A 23,967-nucleotide genomic window follows, 5' to 3' on the forward strand; every position below is an offset into this window, starting at 1 on the left:
AGTTTACACAGCACACGGCACACTCATCACTCGTCTCATTTTTTACATTATTGTAACTATAGCACCTGAAAAACTGACTGATGTTGCAGAAACGCACTAATGAATTCAAATTAAAGACTGACGAAAAGCTTCTCATTAGCATATCAACGAGATGTGTAAAAACAATTGACGAGAAGAAAGTTACCACATTTTTCAAATGATCACGTTATGTACACTTTCTTTACAAAAAACAAATCTCTCACAATCAAAAGAAATCACTACAAGAATATTTCACGTCTCCTCTCAATATGCATATTTACAGTATTTACATACATTCATTGGCTCGTGTGCGACACTCATTCAGACAAAGTCTCTGTGCTGACTGTATGGCAGGAACACGTGTCCTCCATACGGCGTCTCATTCAGGTGCTGCCACAAACACTATCAGGGTCTGTCAATCATTGTACGTTTCAGCGAATCAAACATTTACAAAAAACAACTCGATTCCAGTTCAAACATCAACATCCCTTTCTTCAAACCATTTCAGGACTGAGTGTTGTCAGCTGAGCCTTGGCTTTTTTTTTTTGGCAACGGAAACCATCTTTGGACTCGGTGCAGTTTGCAGTTTGCATTTTGTGCGACCTATTTGGCTTAACTCAACTAAATTCAGAATGATGCACACTGACGCTATGCTATGACATGAAAGTGTTGATATGTTCCAAGACAAGTGACCCGTCATGTGCTTTTTTAATTCTGCTCTGATTTCCAGTTGAACTTTTTAATTAAATCAATTCAAGAGATTCCAAAAAACTTGCTCTTAAAGCAAACAACTTAAAATTCAAGTTTCTACAGATTGGGAAACGAGCTCATACAATTCCAGTTAGATTTGATCTGCAAACATTGCGTTGCTTTTTTTTTAAAGGAGGAGGAAAACAGCGAAGACTTGAGAGAGTAAAGGTATACAAAAGAGTCTGTAGCGTTTGAAAGACGTTTAGCTAATTCATTGTTTTGCAAATGAAAAGATGAATTCATAAGCATAACATACACCCCTTCCAAAGTCGAAAGGCGTTTGAATTTACAGCGAAAGGCCCCGTGTCCACCTAACGTTTTTTTTCTGAGCGCCAGCATCTTTTTTCAATTGTTTCCAATGTGTAGAAAGGGTTCACAGCAGCAAGCAGCCACCTGGAGAAAAAGTGCAGCACTCCGCTTTTTTTGTGCGGCCGCTCCGAGCGCTCAAGTTGAAAATCTTTCAACTTTTCAGAAAGGCACTGTTGACGTCACCGACACTCCTTCCCAAATGTATGATATTCCCCTCATCGTGTCTTGTATCCACATCCTCCTCGCTCCGTGTCTGATCAGGAAATAAATGATCTTAAATATAAAACAACACGGAGCAGTGTCGGTCATACAGCGGCCGTCGTCAACAGACTGTTGTCATAGAGACAGGATCGATGTGCAGCGCTTTTTTTCTCAGCGCACAAACGCTTTATCCAAGCGCTCCTGAGCATACAGCCAGCGCTTTTCTGCCCAGAAAAAACGCCAGGTGGACACGCCGTCTAACTTGGTCGAGTAGAGGATCAGTAGCTGTTAGCTAGCAGTAGACTCTGTTTCCAGTCTGCACATGTTTCCTACAATCCTGTTATTTTTGTGTTCAGGGCTAAAGTGCCTTTTGTTCAACAGAGCGGCGTGCTTGTTTACCTACTTATTGCAATGCAAGGGGTTAAAATTCAACATATTGCAATATCAGCAGGGAAACATTGCACCCTTCATACCTCACAGTGTGCCTTTGTTCTTTGGGTTAAAGCTTTGTTTCATGTGCTAACGACTTCCTGTCTTCATGTTCGATGTTATGATAGAACAGAAAAGTCAAATAGCTGAAGGAGAATCAGAGCACTGCCCTCTAGCTGCGGGGGGTTCAAAGACGGCACAACATCTGAAAATAAACCATAAAGGAACAATCGGTTTTGTTGGTGTTTGGTTTTTTCTTACCCCCTCGTAATTAGAAAAAGTGACCAAAGCTGTCGTTTATGTGTTGATATGTGTCTACATGGTGACCTTAGGATGAACTCCAAAATTTTTTAAAACTTTACAAAAATATTCACTCTTAGTTTGGCACGAGTGGCAGCAAGAGATTTGACCTGTAATTAACCAGTGTGAACCAGTGTGCATGTTTGGACTGGTTCCCAAGCCTTCCATTGTGCGTTTCCAATTTAGCATCTTGTATAATTTTTCACAGCAGAAGAAGATAAAGTGACACAAAGCGACGATCACGACATTCACACTTTTGTAAATACTTGTTTTCTATCAAGGCTTGAAATATTTTGTTGATAATCAAAGGAAACAGCTGATCCCTCAAAATGTATTTGATTAAAACCGAGGGAATAAAAATGACAAATATTCCGATAAACAGCGATAAAAAGGTGATGTTGGGTATGCTAATGACTCGAGTCTGATTTATACTTCTGCGTCCAATCTACGCCCTAGGATCCTGTGATTGGTCTACATTCTCCTCTCCCGGTTTGCACCACATGTAAAACATCAGGATACAGAGTCTAACTATGATGAGAAGATAAATACATGTTCTTTGAATCATGCAACCTCTGTGTGTTTAATGTAGGCTAACAAGTAGCCCGAGCTAACAATGCTAACATGTTGTACATTCATCTCGTCCGATGTGTCCTCGCTCTTCTACTTTGCAAGTGTACTCAAACATTTATTATCTCAAACGCCAACAAAATACGCTCCGTCTCAGTTGCCATGGTTTCCTGCACACAACCAAGCAGAGGATGTGACGATATAACTAGCATAGAAATACCAATGCTAACTAGCGTTTGTCGCCGGAGTATTGCAGAGAGTATGCAGACACGCCAATGAACACAAAGTAGTGCTCACAACGGCGCAGATTGGTAGAAGCGTAGAACTACAAACCAGGCTTTAAGATGGACAAACAGCAGAAGATTTCCTGTTTTCTTTGTGAAATGTGTCTGAGGTTACCAGAGTGTGTTTTCCCCCTGCTATGACACTCAAAGGCAACAAAGACAAAGCTAAAGGAATGTTCCTCGTTACTCCACCGTCCTTTGAGAAAGAATTAAACCAAGGCCCTAACGTATTCAGTTCAATCCATTAAAAGATGAAGTCTTTGTGATACAATTTCCCTTAAATCACCTGAAAGATTGAAACAGGGCCGTCCCCTCGTGATGGATCAGCTCGTATTGGTAAGGCTTTGTACTCCGACAACAACAACAACAATGCACATCTCAAAATGTAAAAATACTCTGATAGCAAATCTTCCCTCAAAAAAAAAAAAAAAAAGATTTGAGTGAAACAAAAATATACATGAAGCTTATTCCACCTGTGAGGGTGTTGAGTCAAGTAACAGATTTCTGTTTCAGTTTTTACAGTCTTTTTTTTCCTCACCACCCAATAAATTATCACAGTACCATGAACGTACGTCAGGCGCACTTATTCCAACATAAACACACATATGTCCTGCACAGACTCCTTTCAAAGGTGTTTGGACTTTCACCTCCTCTGTCCTTCGTCACAAGCACATACACGATCACAGCAAACCCCCCCTTTCCCCCGTCGCTCTCTCTCCGCTTAGCGTCAGTCTGTCAGAGCGGGGTCACAGGAGTCAGTTTGCAGAGCGTCCTGTCCTGCTGCTTCGGGGAAAGCGATGGACTTTGAGGTGTTTCGACAGGTGATCGCTGCGGGCAAACTTCTTCTCGCAGACGATGCACTGGTATGGTTTCACTCCAGAGTGGGAGCGCCGGTGTCGGGACAGCTCGTCGGACCGGGAGAACCTGCCAGAAGAAAAACCCTGATTAGATTTATCAAACTTTACTTCATATGTAGCTCTCCATTTCAAGTGTCATTCCCAAAATTGTTGGTGTTTAATTCCCAAATCACAGCCGTCAAAGTCCTGAAATCACACAAAGAAGAAATGGACAAAGACTCTATAATTTTTGAAACACTTCCACTTCTGTGCACAAACTAAACTTTCTGTTTATGTGCAACACTTCCAATATCAAAATAACTAAATAACAGACGAGCCATGCCAAGCTGTTTTATATGAGGTTAATCTGAGAGGTGTGATGTACATGTATATTGCCTTGTGTCTCCTCTGTGAAGTTAAAGAGCCGTCCCAAATTTAGCTCAGCACATGAGGAGTGAAAATCCAAGCTCGGTCTATTCCTGGTTTGGTCTCTATGGGCTGCAACCAGCTTGGATACCAGGACAGCGAAGGGTTAAGTGACTGATAGAGTTGTGTGTGTGTGAGTGTGTGCGGGGCGGTGTATCTGTATATATCAGTAAGGCTGTAAAGTTCAAATTAATCTGTAACACAGATTGATTTCCAGTAGCTTGCAGCGGCAGCACACTCAAAGTATGAAGGCGATAATCCACAATGATGTAAAAATGTCACTCACAGTTATTTCAAACCATTTCCACTCTACAAGTGGATGACACAACAGGGCCTCATTCATCATTTTAATGGGCCAATAATAAAGAGAAGATAACTGACGGAGCTTATAAAGTTAAGCCGTGGAATATGTAGAGCCAAGGACCTGAAAACAAACACGACCTCTGGAAGAATCATCGGGTTGTCTTGTTTATCACTGAGATCATTTTTAACCTGCAGTGAAGAGGGACTTGATGTAAGACAGTCAGTGAATGTCTGCTTCGACTACCGGTGCGGCGCTGCATCTATTTTCCTTCTCAAGTTTTAGGAGAGAATCCAAAGAGTCTACAGTCATGTTCACAGCATTCTCACACTCAGGGAGAGATATCTTCCTCATCTTTGTTTATGTCTGTTAGCCGTTCAACCGTTTGCAGAGTAGCTCCAAACTAAGTTCACCTGAGGCGGTAAAAAGTCAAAAAGCAAGCAAGTATTGAAGAAATGTACAACCGGCTGGTGCCAGAGAAAAGGTTGATCATGTTCGACCTAATTAATACGTCAAGAACATGAAGTTGATTCATTCTGCACCACGTCTCATGGCAATCCATGCCGTGGTTTTTGTCACTCTCTACTCCAAAAAACACACCTGAAAAAATACGAGGGCAGCACTCAGACACTCTAGGTGTGCTGGCATTTACTGATTCCTGGTTTACAGTACAGCTGAGGTGAGTTCGTAAGTTCTAAGACTTGCAGAGAAGTGAATCTCCAATGCTCAACAAAAAGCTGACAGAAACATTCACTCCACATTCACACACCCTTGGCAGATGCTGCTTCGTGAAGTGCACATCAGTATCTACTCATTCCAATATGCCATGAGGAGTAATGTCAGCTTCAGTGTCTTTCCCCGAGGACGCTCTTACATATGACCTGCTGGAGCTGAGGATCGAAACCGCTAACCTTCTAGACATGAGACACACAACTCTACCACTGAGCCACAGCCCACCCCAAACTGGTGTCAGAGTGCAAAGACTTGGAGAAACACAATGCACCAATGCAACCTTTTATAAATTTGCTAGAATTGTTTCCTGCTTTGCATTTGTTTAATTGGTTCTGCAAATCAACTGAATGACAAAAACTGTTTATAAAGATCTTATACCTGACAGTTTGTTTACTGGAGCTAAATTTAAATATACTGTATGTAAAGCTCTGGAAATAAAACAGTGCACATACACAGTAAGATCATGCACATTTGGGGAAGTGGAAAAAGTATTAGTTACTTGCGCTGTTGGCTCTGGTTAGGTCTTCACCTGCCAAAAACAAATACTTTAAAACTGCTCATTCCCCGCCCCGTACATCAGCTAGCTTTAAACGTTGTCTGCTGAGAAGCTAGCCTACTGCAATCTTGTGCCCAATCTTTTTTCCTTGGAGCCCCCCCAACTCACACAGTATCCCGGAAAGGCTGAGACCCCTCAGGACCCACCTTATAAAAGTGATACAATGCTGCCAAACAGTAACATCAATTGTAAATGTTTTCTAAAACACAATCCTGACATAATAGGCGCACACAGTCCAGTAGACCGGTGCACATTTAACATAACAAATATTTCCTCTTGAGCAGGAATTGAAGGACTTGAGGCCAAAATGAGTGTTGTCTTTGTCTGCTGCATTAAAGAGCTTGGGCAGGTTTTCCATCTACAATGCCAAAGTACATAATGAGATAAAAATCAGAAGCCATTAGTCTGTGCATGTTCTGTACTTTATGTGCCTGTACATTCGTTGCTTGTTGCTGGTAATCTGTGTTTGGTACACATGCACACAGTACACCCTGAAGCCGTGCTATCGTAGCTTCAAGTTGGGACATGAGAGAAAACCATGTACAGCTCAAACAGGGCCAAATATAACAAAAACCGCAACAGGAGGGATCTTTTAGCAGTACAATGCATTAAAGACTAGACAGCCTGATTGTTCTTTAAATCGACTTTTTCTTGGAAGACTGATCACGTGCAGTTTCTCTTTTTCACAGCCTCTCCATATCTGTCTCAAACTCATGCCCCCTCTCGTTCTCTATCTCTTCCTCTTGTACATTTTTCTATCTCGGGTCACCGAGTTCATAACTGCAAGGGTGGAGGGCACTTCTGTTAATCAATTTAGAGTGTTTTTTAACTCTAGGAGTGTGGTTTTTTTTCGAGCCTCAAATCCCCAGGGCGGCTTGGCGCGGCTTCAGCTCCACACATAGTATACATATCAGTGTGAATGCTGTGGGAAACACATACACAGGCTTTGTTCTAGCTTGTCGCTGAACTCTGTTCTGCAGCCAATAGGATACAGCGAAAACAGGCGAGGAAGGTGGGGCAGTCAGGTTGGTTGCACACCTGGAAAATTACAGTATCAGAGATATTGGCAAGGACTCGTACTGTAAGGCATTTTATCTGTCATCTTTGTTTTTGTTTTGTTTATCATGTCAGCTCAAAGCCCTCTGCGTCTCCCGTCACTGTTTTTATGAGCTGCTCAATTTCAACAACTCTGAGATGAAAGGATTATCACATTGATGCATGACCGCACTATAATCAGTGACAGGGCTTACATGCAAAGCTACATGGAACTGCCAATGAAAGCTTCTTTTGACTGGTTTAAGATTTTCTCTTCAAGCAGGAAGAGCTGGATTTAATTCCTGAATTTGTTGTTTGACAAGACATTGAATCCTTTTCTGGCTGCACGGAGGCATTTTTATGGATGACTGCAAACTTGCTGACCTCTCTGCAGAGGCCAAAGGATACGAAGAAGGCAAGTCCCAAAGGAGAACGAATAACACAGCAAATGGTGAAAGGTGACTCAGCAAAAAATATGTGCAGAATCATTTTGTTCTACACTGATCAAAAAGTGAGGAATACACTCCAAATGGTTTTTAGGTATCTGTACTTTACTTGACTGACAAACTCCTTAAACAATAACATCTGTATTTTCTAGTCCTTGCAGTCTGCAGAGAGCGCTAAACGGCATGATGTGCAAATCACAAAAAAGTTCCCGAAACCAAGAATTTCACAAGACAGCTTTAAGCCTCTATGTAGGCCAGTGAAACCCTCTCACATAGACTCTCTTCTCCCAGTGCTGGAGAGCAGCCCTCTCCTGGCAGCCCTGCAGCGTTCTGCCCCTCGAAAGGCTTACAGAGAGCTGGCTAATCAGAAGAAAGTTGGCACGTGGGGGGGGGGGGCTTAAAGAGACAGTAGCTGAAATGAAGCGTTTCAGGCAGAGGCTGAAATGAGGGTTTTTACTGACGCCAGCATCAGATAAATAAAGAGATTATTGAGCTACAAATCATGCTATAAAAACCTAATGTGTTTAGATGATATAACTACCAGAGTCTAACAAGTGACAGAGTAAGTAAGTGAATCATAAAAGGCTTAAATGTCCAATGTGCAAACCAAACACTTCAGACTGGAAGGTCTTTCCATATCAAGTAACACAGATTGTAAAGTTATTTTCCTACATCATTTCTTCATTAAAGTTGTCCTCTGCCCATCCCTTATAACGTAGTTGATTGATCGTAGGTAAGCACTCTCTCCTAGCCTGTCAGTAGAGCTGAATCTACCTTCCACAGCTCTGTCATCACCCGACAACATAGCTTTGTCATAACGATGAATGCATCAGCTGACAAGGACAACAAGCCGCTGTCCCGGTGACAGATGTCGAGTACACACACGTCACAGTGTTATTACAGCAAACTGTTTGGGTTTGAGCCCAGCCATCAAACACTCAGAGTCACCATGCAGGTCTGAGCTAAAAAAAAACACTTCATGCCCATGTGTGTGTGTGTGTGTGTGAGGGTGTGTGTGCTGCCTGCATGTGTACCTTTAAGTGTCTACATGTGACTTTGTGTGTGTGTGTGTGTACATTGAGATCTGTACATGATCGTAAACATAAACTACAGCCAGGGAGAGGGAGAGTGATGACAGTCCAAAAAGCTTTCAAAAAAAAAAAAAAAAAAGAGTTTGGCAAAGGAAGAGATATGACTTTCACTGAGTTATATGTAGGAGTTGAGCCGCTGAAATACCACAAGTCTCTAACTTCAGAGGAGGCCAACACATGCGTCTGCTCTAAGGTTACAGAGGGTAAGAGATGCCTGACTCGCAGATCAACTCCATTTCCTGGCTCAGAGGGAGAGGAGCAGGGAAAGGGCAACTGTATGCTACAGTATACTGCTGTCATATAAAGACTGAAGAGGGGTATGTTAGGGACGACAGGGGGGATCGTCTTATTAGTTCTGTTAAAGACATGAATGGTTCTCAATGTATGAAAGACTATAAGAGCCATACATAGGAAGAGAAAGGGAAGTGCTTTTCTTTATTTTGCATCTTGAGATTGGAGTCATTATCTCCAAGATAAAATTGAAACGCAGCAAAAAAAAAGGTTGAAAGGAAAGTTGCCAGACATGAAACAGGAGGATTCTTTTCATTTTGCATTTTAAATATTAAGCTGAAAAAGTCTAAAAAAAAAAGTCTTCCTCTACTGCGGGTATCAAGGATCACTGCTCAGAACTGATGATACTCTGCTCTGGTTATTTAGCATGAGCTGGAACGACTCACCTAGCAGGGCGCTCCACACACAGAGATATCGTAGAAACATAGTTTGCAGACATATTTCTTGCATATTACTATTATTCATTAAACGTACCATTATCATCAGCTTGATGCCATAACACATATTCTGACAGAAATAGGCAAATCCTTTGCACACGATGCATCCTTATCTAATGTGTGGAATCAATATGGAAACTCAAACAGCATAAAAACATGCAAAACCTCCAGAATGATAACTCAATATTACATAATGTCCCTGTATTGCCAAACATAAATCCAATAAAGTCAGCTCACAGCGAGGAGGCCGACAAATCATGGGCCTAATATGTCTGATCAGTTGGGTCAAAAATGTTGCGCACATGTGCACTTTACATTCTATGCAAAATTTGTATGCTCATTCAAACCAAGGCTCAGAAATAGTGATCAGTGCACAATGCACTGCAATTTTTCCAAAGTGTGCAACTCTTCTTTTTCATCTCCAACTAAAGTAAACTTCTTCTGCTTTATGTGATTTTGGTTTTAATGAGTTTTGGTGCCTCTGTAAAGCATGTTATGGTACATTGTGTCTGAAAGTTACAACATAAATAAACTCGCCTTGTCCTGCCAAAGCCTTAAACAAATCCTGCCTCACCTTTAGACTCAAATCATTACCACAATTTAACCTTCAACATTTTGCTTACCGCTGTTTTAACTCAACACTGCCTTCATCCATGTGTGTAAATACACACACACACACACATGCGAGACTTTATGTGCACTGTTGAGCAATAACTGTATGTATAAGGATGGAATCTGTTGGCCAACAGGTCAAAAGCTGCCACTTGAACTTTGGATCCTAAAGTTTAAACAAGGACAGTCGAAGATGGATGGAAGCTGTGATTAAAACAGCAGGAGAAAAAATGTTCTAAGACACGTCTGCAGCCAAGACGATTCTTTATAAATATGTCATGGATTGAAGATTAATTCTGCATATCCCCTCAGGCTTGTGCGAAGTGAAAACTTTGAACTTGATTGGATCCAGTGTATCTGTTCTGCATTAATGGTTGCAGGCTGTGAGCAAACAAGTGGAATAACTAGAAGGGGGGCAAAGTCTGCCTGCCAGAAAACTTCAAACGCTCCTCTATCTAATCTACAACTCCACCGCGGTACAAAAACACACAGATTGTCTGGGGGGGGGGGGGGGGGGGGGGGACACGGCCAGCATGCAGAACAGGACAAATTCGATCATTCTTGAGCAGGCTTGACTGAAGTGCGATGTGCACCAAAGCTGAGCCTTCTGGATCCTCTCATTGTCGTTTTAACACGTTCCCATTACACCTCCCTCCCTCCGTCCTCACAAAAAACATTCTGCAAGATTTAAAAAAAAAAAAAAACTTCCAGCAGGTGTTAGCCCTCAGAACTCTGAAATTAAACACACAAACAATAAAAGCGCTCCGTCATTTTGCACTTGATGGTGTCCCAAGTATTTCCTTATCGGTAACAACCCGACAATCAAGAACAACTCTGCACAGCTCGTCAAAGTCGCACATTTATCAACAGTGTCGATATATATCAGACCATAGCGGAAGTTTATATCCCTGATAACTGTAATCTTTTTAGAGTGCAGATAAACATATAATACTTCACCCTGCAAGTGTGTTTAGCTGCACCGTCAACAAATTAATTCATCTCCATTCACTCACTCATCCAACCTTTGGCCGGTCTATGGTGCAATGTATACAAAGCTGCTTTCACAAATGAATCTCCAGACAATGATGTGGTCCAGACTTGACTTTTCACACATGTGGCACACAATGATGTGGAAAATATTTTCAACAACAACAACTGCAGCGAGGGTCGGCCCTGGGTAAGAGGATATGAAACGAGGACTGCTTTTGCATTGATTTTACTACAACATGCAATAATACAACCCCAAGAGTGGTAAACACAAAACAGGCAACAGAGGCATGAACAAAAGAATGGCGTCATCAACACATCCACTCTCTAAACGGTAATCCCCTGCTGTGTTCACACATTGCCTCTTTTAAATGAACTTGATAGTGGGAGGCTGGCAGGCACAGTCTGTTAAAGGTCCTCGTTAAATGCAGCCCAGTTGTAAACACTTTTTGGCGTGCAAAGCGCCTTCTATTAGCAAATGCATCTATATCTATATTAACCATCTCATCTTATACACAAACTCGTTGTTTTGCTCACCTCCATCCACAGCCAGGCCATGTGCAGGCGAAGGGTTTCTCTCCAGTGTGCCTCCTCAGGTGGGCTTTGAGGTGGCTGCTCTTGGTGTACATTTTATTGCAGCCGGGAAAAGAGCACTTGTGCATTTTGATAAGGTCTGCCACTGCGCTCTTTTGGTACCTCTGACCTCCTGCGAGGATCCCTGAAGAGGAAACCCCGTTCAACCCGCCTTCCCCAAGTCCAATCGGCTTGGCGGCGATGGGAACCGGAGCGATCCGCACAAATTTGGACGAAGCGGTGATTCCAGTTTTGCTGGCGCTGGCAACGTTTGCCGGGGAGAGCAGCTGAGGCACCAAGGCAAATGTTTGCCCCTGGATGTTGACCAGGAGCTGGGCGATTTTGATATCCGGCTGGGCCGGCGTTGGCTGGAATTCTGTATTCTGGGCGACAGAATCTGAAATGGCACTAGGGTTGGGTTCCTGTTTGATCTGTATTGGCTGGATTTGTAGGATGACAGGCACATTGGAAGCAGCACTGGTACCTTCTGAAGAGGCTGACATTGAACCACAGTCCTCCTGTTTGATCCCATCAACTCCACTACTTGTGGAGCTAGCGCTAGCTATACAACTAGCATCCAATGTTAAGGGTGAGCTGTCCATGTCGGATGCACTCGGTGTATGTTTGGTCTCTGTGAAGGAGGAAAGAGAAGAATGAGCCACAGGCACAGTCTGATCTGAGTTCTGAGGCACCGATATGAATTCTCCAGAACTGTCTGCCTCAGCATCCTCCGATGTTTGCGACATCGCCTCATCACTCCCCTCCTCGTCTTTCTCCATCGCCACAACCATGTTCTCCTCCAGGAACTCCTCGATCTCCTCCAGGGTTGGCTGGAACAGAAGCGCTGCAGGGTCCTGAAGCTCATCCAGGAACACAGGGAACTCGTAACAGTCCTCCTTGGACTGCTGCTGAAGGAGACTCAGCCGCTGCTCCCTCTTCGAGTCCCACGCCAGCCCCATCGGTAGAAGTGGGGCAGATGAGGAGGACGAAGAGGTTGTGGAGGACAGGGACAGAGAGGAAGAAGAATAGGAGTTGTTGCTGAGGGACGCCTGCGAGAGAAGGAGGTCAAGCAGACTGTCCTGACTCTCTCCTCCCGAGGAACTGCTGCTTTCACTGCTCCGGCTGCTCCTGCTTTCGTAGCTGGAGCTGAGAGCATGGTGTAACGTCGGTGACGATGACTCGGGGCTGGAGCAGAGGGACGAACGAGGGCTGGAGGAGTCGCTAAGATCGTCCTCAGAGAGGCGAGGGGAAGAGGACAGCATCAGCCCTTCATAGGGATGGTGGTGGTGGTGGTGGTGGTGGTGGTGGTGGTAGATGCCCGCGTCAGTCACCATGATTCCCGGCGACACACCACCATTGGTGTGGCGACAGAGGGAGTTGTAGTCGGACCCTGGTGAGTGGGCATAACACAGGAAGGTCTCCTCACCAAGTGGCAAGTGATCCACCATTCCTGTGCGGATGAGTGGACGCTGGGCTCGGCTCTGAAGATCAAGTTGTTCTGCTGATGACGGGCAGAGTGTGAATGAAAAAATTCTACCTGCTGAAGAAAAATGAGGAAAGGAAATGAGTGTTTTTACACATAATGCTTACAAATACAAATACAATGCTTGGAATACAATTTCCATTAATCTAACTTACAAAAAAGTCACCTTTTCAAAGCACGACAACACAGTACAACTCTCTGTGGTCAGTCGGACTTGGAGTTAATGTTTTACAACAGATACCACAGGTTTACCTTTTGCAAAAATAAGTCAACCAACAAGTGGTGTTAAAAAAAGGACTCTTATGATTTGGTCTCATTGCTGCCTGTTTAAGAGGTCTGCAAGCAGATGATGGCGCTTCAGAAGGAAAGTTATCCAAGTGTGAAGTCAGTGGAATTTGAAGACTGTGTGTGTGCATGTGCATGTGAGTGTGTGTAGACGCTGCTGCAGCTGCCGGTTCAGACTTCAAGCTGACCATGTGGAATCAGGGTTCCCATTTCACACCATGTCTATCATCAAAGCCACTTGTCTGCTTCTGCTGTCATTTAATGAGTTTCTGTTTATTTCCCTGAAGTGGTCTTTAAAAATCTTAGTCCATCTGCTTAAACAATTGCAATGCATTATGACTTATATGGAGATACACTGTTAGAAATGTGAATCCTCCACCTTACCAGGATGCACAGATACTAATGGCAGTGGATAAGATAACAGGGATTTTTCATCACATAAGATCAGCAGATTTCAATGTGATGATGAGTAAAGGATAAAGTATCTATTTTCATCAACTGCAAACAAAAAAAAGGACGTCTTAATTTAACTGGTTTAGAAGATGTGAGTCATCATCAAACAGCCTGAAAAGCTCTAAACACAGTGATTTATGATGCATAAACATGCTGATAAACCTCCATTGGGATCCATAGAGGGCTTCAAAAAGAGAGTGAAAACCAAATGACGGTGCGCCCTCTTTCTGTGAAGATAAAAAGCTGCTGTTTTGAGCCAGGTCCACGCAGAGATATCAGGTGATTACAGGGGAAATCAACAGATTAAATGTCGTTAACACTTTATTGACATTTTGCGTTAGGCTTACAAAATAACAGGAATGGCTGCTATGCAGTTATGTAATTTCGGACCCAACGCCAAGATTCAACCCAGATTGGGTTCCTGATGTGACATCATCACATGACATGGAGTCACTAGGGGGGTCTGCAGCTGCGGTGCCCAGGCGATAGATACCTCATGGAAAAGTTAGGGGGAAACAGTTTAGGAACGTCCTGGCCAATTCTCAAGTCATTTGCCCGAGGGTAACCCCCTCCGCAGTAAAACATCAAAAGGCTATATGACAGCGTGGTGCGGTGCGCTCCTGGTGTGCCACATGCTGCATTAATGATCGAGAATCCGTTCATTTGACTTGTTTTCCGACATGTGGGGGCTGTGAAAGCTGATCCGATGGCAGACAAATATGGCATTTCCAAAGCGATTTATTATCAAATCAAAAAAGCCGAACATGTCAGGCGTGTTTGTAAGACATTTAAATGGCTCTTTATTGGGAGAGCAGCTGCAAAATGCACAGTGTCGCTAAAAACTCGCATAAGCAGAGCCACGCTTCCTATTGCACTCCACTCGGACAAACAGAAAACACACAGGTACAAATAAACACTTTCCAGTCCGTAATCAAATCCCTGCTCCTCGTGCACTCACCTGTACTTGGTGAAGAATCCAAAATTCCGCTCGGCTGCGCTGAGCGCTCGTTTCTTAAAAGTAGCTGTCAGTGCGTAATAGTGCGTAATGGCAATGTACCTCCACGACACGGTTCTTGCATAGTTGTACGCCTCCAAACACACACTCTCTCTCTCTCTCTCTCTCTCTCTCTCTCTCTCTCTCTCTCTTCCACACACACATCCACACACACACACACACACACACACACACACATACACTCACTCTCTCTCCAGAGGGCTGAAGGCTCGCTTAACCCATCACATGATCAGAGCCCGGTTTGTTATAGCAGGCAAATTAGGGGGGTTGGCTCATGAAGGCTCGCCTGCTCGGCGCGCAGCAATTGGCTCTCGTTACAAAGAGGCCGGCCTCAGGGTCTGGCGTCAGTGGAGATGTGTGTGTGTGTGTGTGTGTGTGTGTGTGTGTGTGTGTGTGTGTGTGTGTGTGTCATATGCCATGCAGGATATGACAGCGTGTTTTGATGTCTATATATCAACCTGTTTTTTTCCACTTGTTTAAAATAACCTTTAGAGCTTCTGGTCTGTTTGTTTGTGTCACATGTTTGTTTGACTCATTGCTTCATAATATTGAATCTTTACAGTGTGGAAGGTGCTTAAAAACGTGTGAAAATGTATACTGTGAGTTTACAAACTAATCACTTTGAAATCTGACTTTTAAATTAAGACATTTTACTTAGTTTTCACTCAACCTTAAATTCTTTTGGGATTAATTTTTGCCTCTATTTCTCTGTAGTCTCACAACTCTGACTGTAAAGTCGTTATTATGACTTTAAGATTTATTTTTTGGCTTTTTGAGCCTTTACTAGAGAGACAGGACAGTGGATAGTGCCGGGACATTAGGGACAGAGAGAGAAAGGAGCCGCGGGTAGGATTTGAACCCGGGCTGTCTGCTTCAAAGACTACAGCCTTTGTACACATGACACGCGAACTAACCACTTGACCAGTTCAGGAAGAACTCTGAGCTGAAATTGACCTTTTTTAGATTTGATCCTGATCATCAATTTATTGCCACTTTCATCAAATAATGTACTCTCAGCATTCATGGGGGCCTCATATCATGCTCATTTAAATACAGAGCTACATGCATGAAAAAATAGAGAACAAGATGCATGACAGAAACAGGACGCTAGACGGTTCAAAACAGGGCACGACAGACTTGAAATATCTGCACATTTAAATGGACCTGTTTGCATCCTCGTTTAGCTACTGACATCCTGCAACAGGATAAAATGCCCCTGAAAGAGAAAAATCTGCGTGCATTTTTAGCATGTTGTGTTTTTCTTAGTCCTCTCATGCTGCTTAGAAAGCACACTGAGCTTTTTTTTTTCTTTTTTTACAGATGACGCCGGCTGAAAGGGTGGGGAGTGACGACGTGAATGAGGGGGCCATTGAGTAGGTAAGTAAGTGTGTTTACAGGCTTCCTAAAAACATCAGCAACAGAAGTTTCGCTTTCACTGCAGCTGAAAAGACCTCGTATTAAACACCCACACTGGGCTGAAGTAACTTCACCAGCTCCGACTTAATTTGATTTTCCTGCGTAGGTTAGACTAGCTCTCAGAGGGGTTTGGATAAATGATCCACTCACAGCCTACTTGTAAACATGACAAGTGTTTCATGATGTACTTTACAGTAAAGAGTCCTTAGAGCTGTCATGTTGAGTGATATGAAACACTGTATCATATCAAAGATGTTTGTTTTACAGAGGACTACAAATATATTATCCTGCTAACAGTGATACTGCTAATGCTCATTGACCAAACTGTCAGCCTCATCTTATACTGACCTGAAGTGTGACCGGGTCCTGAAGTTTTTTTTGGAAACAGGGCGGATCTAGCTCACAACTTCCAGTCAACACTTGTGTTTCCCCTCACTGATTACATCTCTTCTCTTATCTGTAATCAGCTTGTTAGATACATTAGCAAGTCCCGGTACCTCGTTAGGCTGGGAGGAGTGTTATCTCTATGAGCCGTTTTAAAGGGGACATATTATGAAAAATCCACTTGTACAGTGTTTCTCAACATATATTTGGGTAACCTGAGTGTCTACTGACCCACAAAATGTGAAACAAACCCATCCAGTCCTTTGTTTGTGGTCTGCATAAGTCTTACAACACAGAGAAAAATGCTCTCCTTTTGTGCAGGTCCGCCATTTTTATTCTCGCTACAGAGGAGTGATGTCTACAGGGAAAACTCAGGGGGGTGTCATTACATTTAAAGAGACACACACACCAAAACGGAGCGTTCTGAGAGAGCTGGTTTATACAGAGTCACAAACCTCCTCTGGTGCTTGATTCATGTTATATTTTGACCAGAGCACAGGTCAGATGTTTCATTTAGACCACAGGGGGACTGTTTGAAAAGGTGGAGAAGGGGGATAACATGTCCTCTTTAAGTCCCTAAGCGTTATTTGATGATTTATTTGAGTAGATTTAATGCTCACACTGATTTTTTGTCACCTTCACATGGACTACAGGTGTAAGTTAGTATACCTGTGCAGATCCTGATGTCGTGTCTGCATCAGATAAACAAAGAAAATTACATAAATACATTTTCAAAAACATGTATTTGTTGTTTATTTCTGCAGGGAAAGACACATTGCACCAGAGTTTACCAGCAGGTAATTTACAAGTGTTAGTCCTGGGCAGATAGACAAAAAAAAGAAATCCACCACTTAAAAGCAAAAAACCGCACAATAAATACAAGTCCAACCTCGCAGACTCACTAAACAGAGCCGTGTGAAGTCCATCAAGGTCCTTTTTTTTCGGTTCCCCCTACTAATTGGTTTCGGCTGCTCTATTCAAACTCACAAACACTTACAAACGCATATGACGTCAGCACCCAGATGGACCCGATGAATAAAAATGGATCTATTTCCTTCGGTAATGTGTGTGACGTGCCAACAGTGAAATGGGGGAAAATGTTGTGCTTGTTGGATGAGCTTCTCGAGGTTGTAACACTTTTTTTTGGAAAAAGCAGGCACCCTCATTAAGAAGCACCAGAGGTCGGGTGGGGGGTGGGTTGGCCATTTTGGACATGCTGGTTATCAAACACAAAAACAAACATAATGTGAAAAGTTGCAGTTGTGATCCCTGCATGGGGCTTCTCGCTCACACACAGCGTTGTTTACCACGTCTATTTGTAACCTTGAGTCTAGTGTGGTCAGCCTTTAACCGGCTTCAGCCTCCCGAGCTGACCCCAGACCCCTGGAGCTCTTAACCCCCCCCCGCCATGGAAACAGGAAGCTGCAGCACCTCACCGGGTGATTGGAGCAAGTGTGTGCATCAATTTACAGCGTTGTGTCACTGCTCTGACAATTTCCCCTCGTCTGATATGATACTTGACAGCTAATAAAACTTACACAACAAATTTTTTACGAGCTGATGGTTGTGAAATGATCAGATATTATTGCGATAATGACCTCGTTTTGTTCTGTTTTTTTTTTTGTTTTTTTCGCCTCTTAGATGCTGAAATCGTGTTGAAAATGACGTCAGTGGGGGATTTCATTTGTTTTGCAGGATCCTTCACCCTTTGCCTAAAGATGTTGTTTCTCTCAGACTATTTTCTTTTTTTTTTTCCAGATAATCTCCAGAGACGCTGAAGGCACCAACGGCGAAGTAAAATGCTTTTTCAAAAAGCCCAAGCTTGTTTGGAACAAGTATTCCCTTCAGAGAATTGCACAATGAGTTCTTAATAAGCAGAACTTCAACCCGTCCAAACCCACCAGCCAACCGCTACCACAACCCGCTGACACCAACACAAACACTCGCACAGACACCCCCCTGAGTTTAATGCTCTTCTTAGACAGCTTAGTTGGCTTTTAGTTACACTGGCAAGTCTCATCCTATTTGATGGATTAAGACGTCCTAGCCTTTTCCCTACATAGCTACTGACTTGCATTTAAAGGTATGGAATCTCTCACACCGAGCCGCACTGCAGCTTTAAACCTTTGTAGACTCTGTGCAGTTAGCAAACAGACTGTGAATCTTGTTCTAACAGGATGATGTTTGTGCATGGATTAAAATTTGTCTAAATGAATCTGCTCACTTTAAACTCCGGTAGAGCATGTTAGGGTACATATCATTATAAGGAAGCAGATTCAGATTCTTCATTGTCCCAGAAGGAGCAATTTTTTTTGCAGCAGCAGCAGGAGCACACAGAAGACGAGTAGTCAAAAAGATGCAGCACTGACATGCAAAATAATATCTATCAGTATTTCAGTGGAGGACAGCCAACCTCTGGCTTCTCCTGTGGGATCCTTGCTTGTATCTACACAGGGAGGCCTCCAGGAGACATCCCCAAATAGATGCATGAACCAAAATAGGTTTTGATTTCTGACATAGGTAGAGGAGAGAAGACTGTCCATTCAGCAGGTGTGGATCTTTCAGGTTAAAATTACAACTGTTGGAAGCAGAGTTATGTAATTTGTTCTTTTCAGTTTCTGTCTGTGAGTGTGTTAAAAATGGTTTTCATTAGTGCTTTCATGCTTTCACAAAAGTACTAAAAACCCCCTTTAGTTTTCGGGGTGAGTTGCATGTGTGAACGCAAACTGCAGGATTTTTCACTCAGACTTTATCCAGAGTTTTTCCTGATACCCCCCTAGTATCCCGCATTTGCTTTATGTCAAACTCTTTAATAACACCGTTAAACATTCCTGATGATGTCATGTTCTTATGTCTATATTCCGATGTTGGTTTTCCATGACATCTCCCCATTTGAGCGGATTGGGTCATACACTGAGTGCAATGTGTGTGTTACGGTAATACAGTATGAGGCTCTTGGTGTAAGATGGCTTTTATTCGGATGGATTTTTTGAGTGAAGCAACAGATGACAGTTTGTTCAGAAGTGAGTCCAGGTACGTTTCAAGGTAACAGACAGAGAGAGAGAGAGAGAGATTTAGGTTAATGACCTATGACTTCAGACACGATGACGCACACAGTCTGTAACAGAGTCCGCATGTCAACACCACATTTGAGGCTGTTTAGTGTTTTTGTCATCAAAGCTCTTTCTGTTCTGGGACTGGGAGAAAAAAAAACAGACTGACTGATCGACCTGAGTCCACATCCTGCACCTGTTTACTCCTCTTCCCTTTGTGTTTGATTAACCTTCAAAAAACACAGGTGAGAGTTCATCACTTTTCGTTCAAGGCCGTGGACCGTCATCAAGAAACATCAGACTTTTGTTGGGGAACACACACACACACACACACTTGTTTGAGTGAGGCAGTGTTCCAGCATGTTTCTGATAATGTTAATATTGTCCTATGTAAAGGGTAACTTGATAGCGTTGAGGTTTCAAACCCTTCACAAACACAACAACACAGAAAGATTAATTTCTGAAAGGACAGTTATGATAAGTGGAACATGGACATGCGACCTCGTTACATAAACAGGGTTTAAAGGCTTTATATGTGATTTTTTGATCCAGCAGATGTCGCCCTTGAGCACCAGCATGAAACCAAAACAACACGCGCTGCATTGTTGTGTTAGCATGCTAATGCTAGCGATCTTAATTATGCTCGTATCTTCACACTGCATGTAAATTTACCTGAAATGAGCGTGATCTAGAAACACAGTTAAGCAGTGAGTACAGTATGTTATTCTTCTTTTCTCTAGTCCCTCAATTAAACAACTTTTATACACGAGGGGAGGAGTCTGCTGCTGTCCGGGCGATGTAAACAAACTGAAGATAGGACTCGGAAAACTTGGAAAGCATCACAGACAGTGGGACTCGGGTGTTACACCCATTGTAGACAGTCATGACTCACAGAGTTATTTTCAGAGGATATACTTGATTTCTATTACATTTAAGTGTGAAAAATCGCATATAAAGCCTTTAATGACGGGGTAAAGAAAGGAAGTGTTTGGCCTCTACAAGATCGAGTATCCTCTCTCAGGTGCTGTGCTCATGAGTACCAATCAGTCACGTCTCGCTTGACCATCATGAAAATTTTGGGTTAAATTTGCAGATGCTGGTTTAGATAGTAGTAGGTTAGTCTGTAGGGACTTGGGTTTGGAAATCAGACGGTCGCCGGTTTAAGTCCCGATGTGGACCAATGTACAGAAGTTGGTCTGGTGGTGAGGGAGGTGCCAGGTCACTTCACAAGTACTGCCAAGTAGCCCTTGAGCAAAGCATCGAACCCTGCATGGCTCTGGCTCACTCCCTGTGTAGCAGCCCGACTCTCACATCTCTCTATTCATGCAAGTCCACAGCAGATCCTGTTTGTGCATGTGTGTAAATTAAGTCTGAATGTCTCTCACAGCTTTAATCCTGAAGATGTTGATCTAGGTTTTTTTCTCAGATAGATTCTGTTACTTGTAGTATTGGTTGATGTGTTTTCAATAACAGAGATCTCAGTGTGTCCTTTAAAATGACAAAGAGGAGCTCCTCTGAGAGGAAATGAAACAGAGCAATAATCAGAATTTTAATATTTTCCACAAGAGGATTCATTTGACTTCATGGATCGTTTAATGGTTTGACCTTTCGCAGCTGGGATCTGCTTCGTAAGAGTAATACTAAAGTCGGTAATCAACGCGATTGTTTTCCAAAACCTCCTCAGGTCCCAGATACGGCTGTTTCTTTTTTTTTTTCCAGGACAGAGGCTGCAGTGTTTAGAGGTGCTGTCATGGCTACCTCTATGCTCCTCAGAGAGCATAAGGCGCTCCAAGTCCTGGATCCGTAGTCCTGATCCAAAGCGTTTACAGACACACAGAACAAAGCTTTGCCTTCATTCAAAATTCCAAAACAGGGGGATTATATATCCTCCTCCTCCTCCTCCTCCTCCTCCTCTGTGTGTTCTGATCTAAAAATGGTTTTAGAGACGCGATGGTGGCCAGCTTCTTCTTTAATGGATTTAAGTTCTGTCAGTGGATTCACAGAGTAGCAGTGACGGGAAGGAGAGTTTCTGTGATGGGGAAGATACTGTATGCATCGTCTGACAGACTGCCCTGTTCTCTGTGAGATAAAAGTAGTGAGCGGGTTAAAGCGAATCAACAGACACCAGAGAAGGACAATATGTAAGATGAGAAAAGTCATCCAAGTATCCTGTTAACATAGCGGCCGCTGCACTGGTGGCACAACAAGCTGCCATTAAAGAGGACGATTTGAGCCAAGCTGTCAGTCCACGTTTCAAACAGTGAAGAACTCCTCCAGTAAGAAGTGCAGCAGGAGAGGAAGTTGTCCTCCAGCATCAAACCACAAACTCTTATCATATTTTGAGGTTCCAGTGTAAACAATATTTGTCATAAGAAGTAGACATTTCAAAAAAATAGTTCCACTTTTTTGGATATGTGCTTAGAAAGTTCCATAAGAAGATTGATCTGACTCTCTTTGCTCTATGCTAAATATAAAGCTATGGCCAAGATTCTCTTAGTTAAGCTTAAAGCATAAAGACTAAAAACTGTTTCTCAAGCACCAGAGGAGGTTTGTGACCCTGTGTAAACCAGCTCTCTCAGAACACTCCGTTTTGGTGTGTGTGTCTCTTTAAATGTAATGAGTCCCCCCTGAGTTTTCCCAGTAGACATCACTCCTCTGTAGCGAGAATAAAAATGGTGGACCTGTGAAAAAGTTTTGCTCTAGGCTGGAGGTGGAGTCCATGGGATGGAGATACCAGGGTTTTTTTTTTTTTTTTTTTTACCATAATCCCACTGTGACATCACAAGGAGAGCACATTTGAAACAGAGCATGAGGCGTGAGTAAAAAACACTCATAGGTGGTAGATGGAGTCAGGCTAGCCGATACTTTCAGTCTGTATGCTAAGCTAAGCTAACTGGTTGCTGGTTGTAATTGTAGCTTTACTGTATGCAGCATCTTCTCAGTTTAATCTCTGCAGGTGAGCACACAGAGCTCTATATTAAAGTTTTAACTAAACCTTTAAAAATACTTCGTCCCTAGAGAGACATTAAGGATTAACAAAGCGTGTGATTGTTCCACTTTGGCCCCGCTTCTCTTTGGTTGTTTCCCTGCGTCCACAGCACCTCTCAGCCGTGACAGCATAACAACAACAAAAAGCTGTTTTGTAAAGCAGCTCAGCGGTGAGGTCAGTGGAAAAAACAGAAAGGCACTACTGCAGCTTTTAGTGAGTCTTTTAAATTTGACACCATTACGTCTTCTTGATTATTTACTCTGCTTTATGTTGCGAACGCGTACAACGGAAATCTGTCATATTCAATTATGTACAGTCATTTCTGTTCCTTTCTAGTGGGTCACGGAGCTCTCTGGTTCTGTGTTTACACTTTGGTCCAGTACATGTTGGAGGAAACCACATTGGCCTTTGTTAGAAACCACTAGTTAAATCCATTTTCTTCCAAACTGTTCTGTAGGATCTTACAGTAGCCTGTTCAGCTCCAGCAGCCCTCAAGCTGAAATTTAAAGGGTGCCTCAGTTTTCTTTTTCTTTTTTTCATGCTTGAAGGCTTCACTTATATTTGCCCAAAGTTTCCCTGAGCTAAGCCTCTCTGACCTATTACCCAAAGTCCCACAAAACCCGGTTTGTTCAAGTCCCTTTAAAAAACACACGTTTTTGCCAGATGTTGTTCCCTGTTTCTTTCCACATACTCGTAAAAAATAATGTTTAGAAAGAAAAAAAAAAAGGGGGAACATAATGACCTCAGGATCTGCTTGTTGTTGTCCAGAGCTGCAGGAGACTGATGTGCTGGATGCTTAAATGAAAATGAATTCATCTCTGCTGAGTGAACGGATCTGTCACTATGACGCCGTGTTTATAGTTTCTTCACTTTCTGAGCTGCCGCTCGGTCTCTCTGGATGATCCCTCTTCCTGTTTCGCTGCCTGCTTCAAAACAGCTCCTTTAGCAGCATGTTTACACCCCGGCTCACCTCCTCCTCCTCCTCTGCCTCTTTCAGTCATTAGCCTTAATAGGCTGTCACAGCACGTCCGGAACTGACTGTTCCTCTGTGAAAATGCAATGATCTGTTTAGTCACCATTTCTCCCCCTTTAGCGTCGAACAGCAAACCTAAATAACACACACAGCTCTGTTTGTTGATTCTCTGTGGACAGACGTGTTCTTATCTTAAAGTACATTCATATTTAAATGCTGTTACTAAGCATTACCAACATAACCAACATCCTTTCAACGAGTTGCTATTTTTAGTCAGTTTGAATGGAAAATGTCAACAAATGGTCGGAGTCCATCGGTTAAACCTATAGTGTTTTAGTCAAGACCACACTCACCAAGACCAAGACTCACCCGAGACCAGAAGGCTCCGAGACCGAGACAAGACCAAGACCATAACAATCATCATCTTGTGTACAGGTACAGAAGGTTGGGGCCGTAACCGGGGGATAAAAACGAGTAATGACTTGAAAAATTAGCCTTTCAGTGGTGGTCTTGATTTCAAATCTGGTTGTTGTTGTGGTAATCCAGGTATGGTAACACAACTTGACAATTTCCATTACGAGAGACTGGCTGCAAACTCAAAAGCATATGAAAAAGCTTAAAACGAATGCAACAATGCATCGGCACTGACTATACATACAATCATGATACAAGCACTTCCTTTGTGATGGCTGGATTGCGGCCATTTTTGTGTACCTCTTACCCTTTAACCCGTTG

At 42.9% G+C, this 23,967-nt stretch overlaps 1 protein-coding gene across 1 annotated transcript; it reads right to left on the reverse strand.

Moving 5' to 3' along the window:
• Window positions 1-1,678: 1,678 nt before the first annotated feature.
• LOC132989575 (Krueppel-like factor 15) lies at window positions 1,679-14,601 on the reverse strand. Its single transcript, XM_061057271.1, has 3 exons — window positions 14,361-14,601; window positions 11,146-12,718; window positions 1,679-3,782 (listed from the first exon to the last, which is right to left on the reverse strand). Exons 2-3 carry the CDS (start codon window positions 12,627-12,629, stop codon window positions 3,614-3,616), a joined length of 1,653 nt encoding a protein of 550 aa, XP_060913254.1. The 5' UTR covers window positions 12,630-12,718; window positions 14,361-14,601; the 3' UTR covers window positions 1,679-3,613.
• Window positions 14,602-23,967: the final 9,366 nt, after the last annotated feature.

The sequence above is a fragment of the Labrus mixtus genome, chromosome 15 (assembly GCF_963584025.1).
Source record: "Labrus mixtus chromosome 15, fLabMix1.1, whole genome shotgun sequence".
NCBI lineage: Eukaryota > Metazoa > Chordata > Actinopteri > Labriformes > Labridae > Labrus > Labrus mixtus.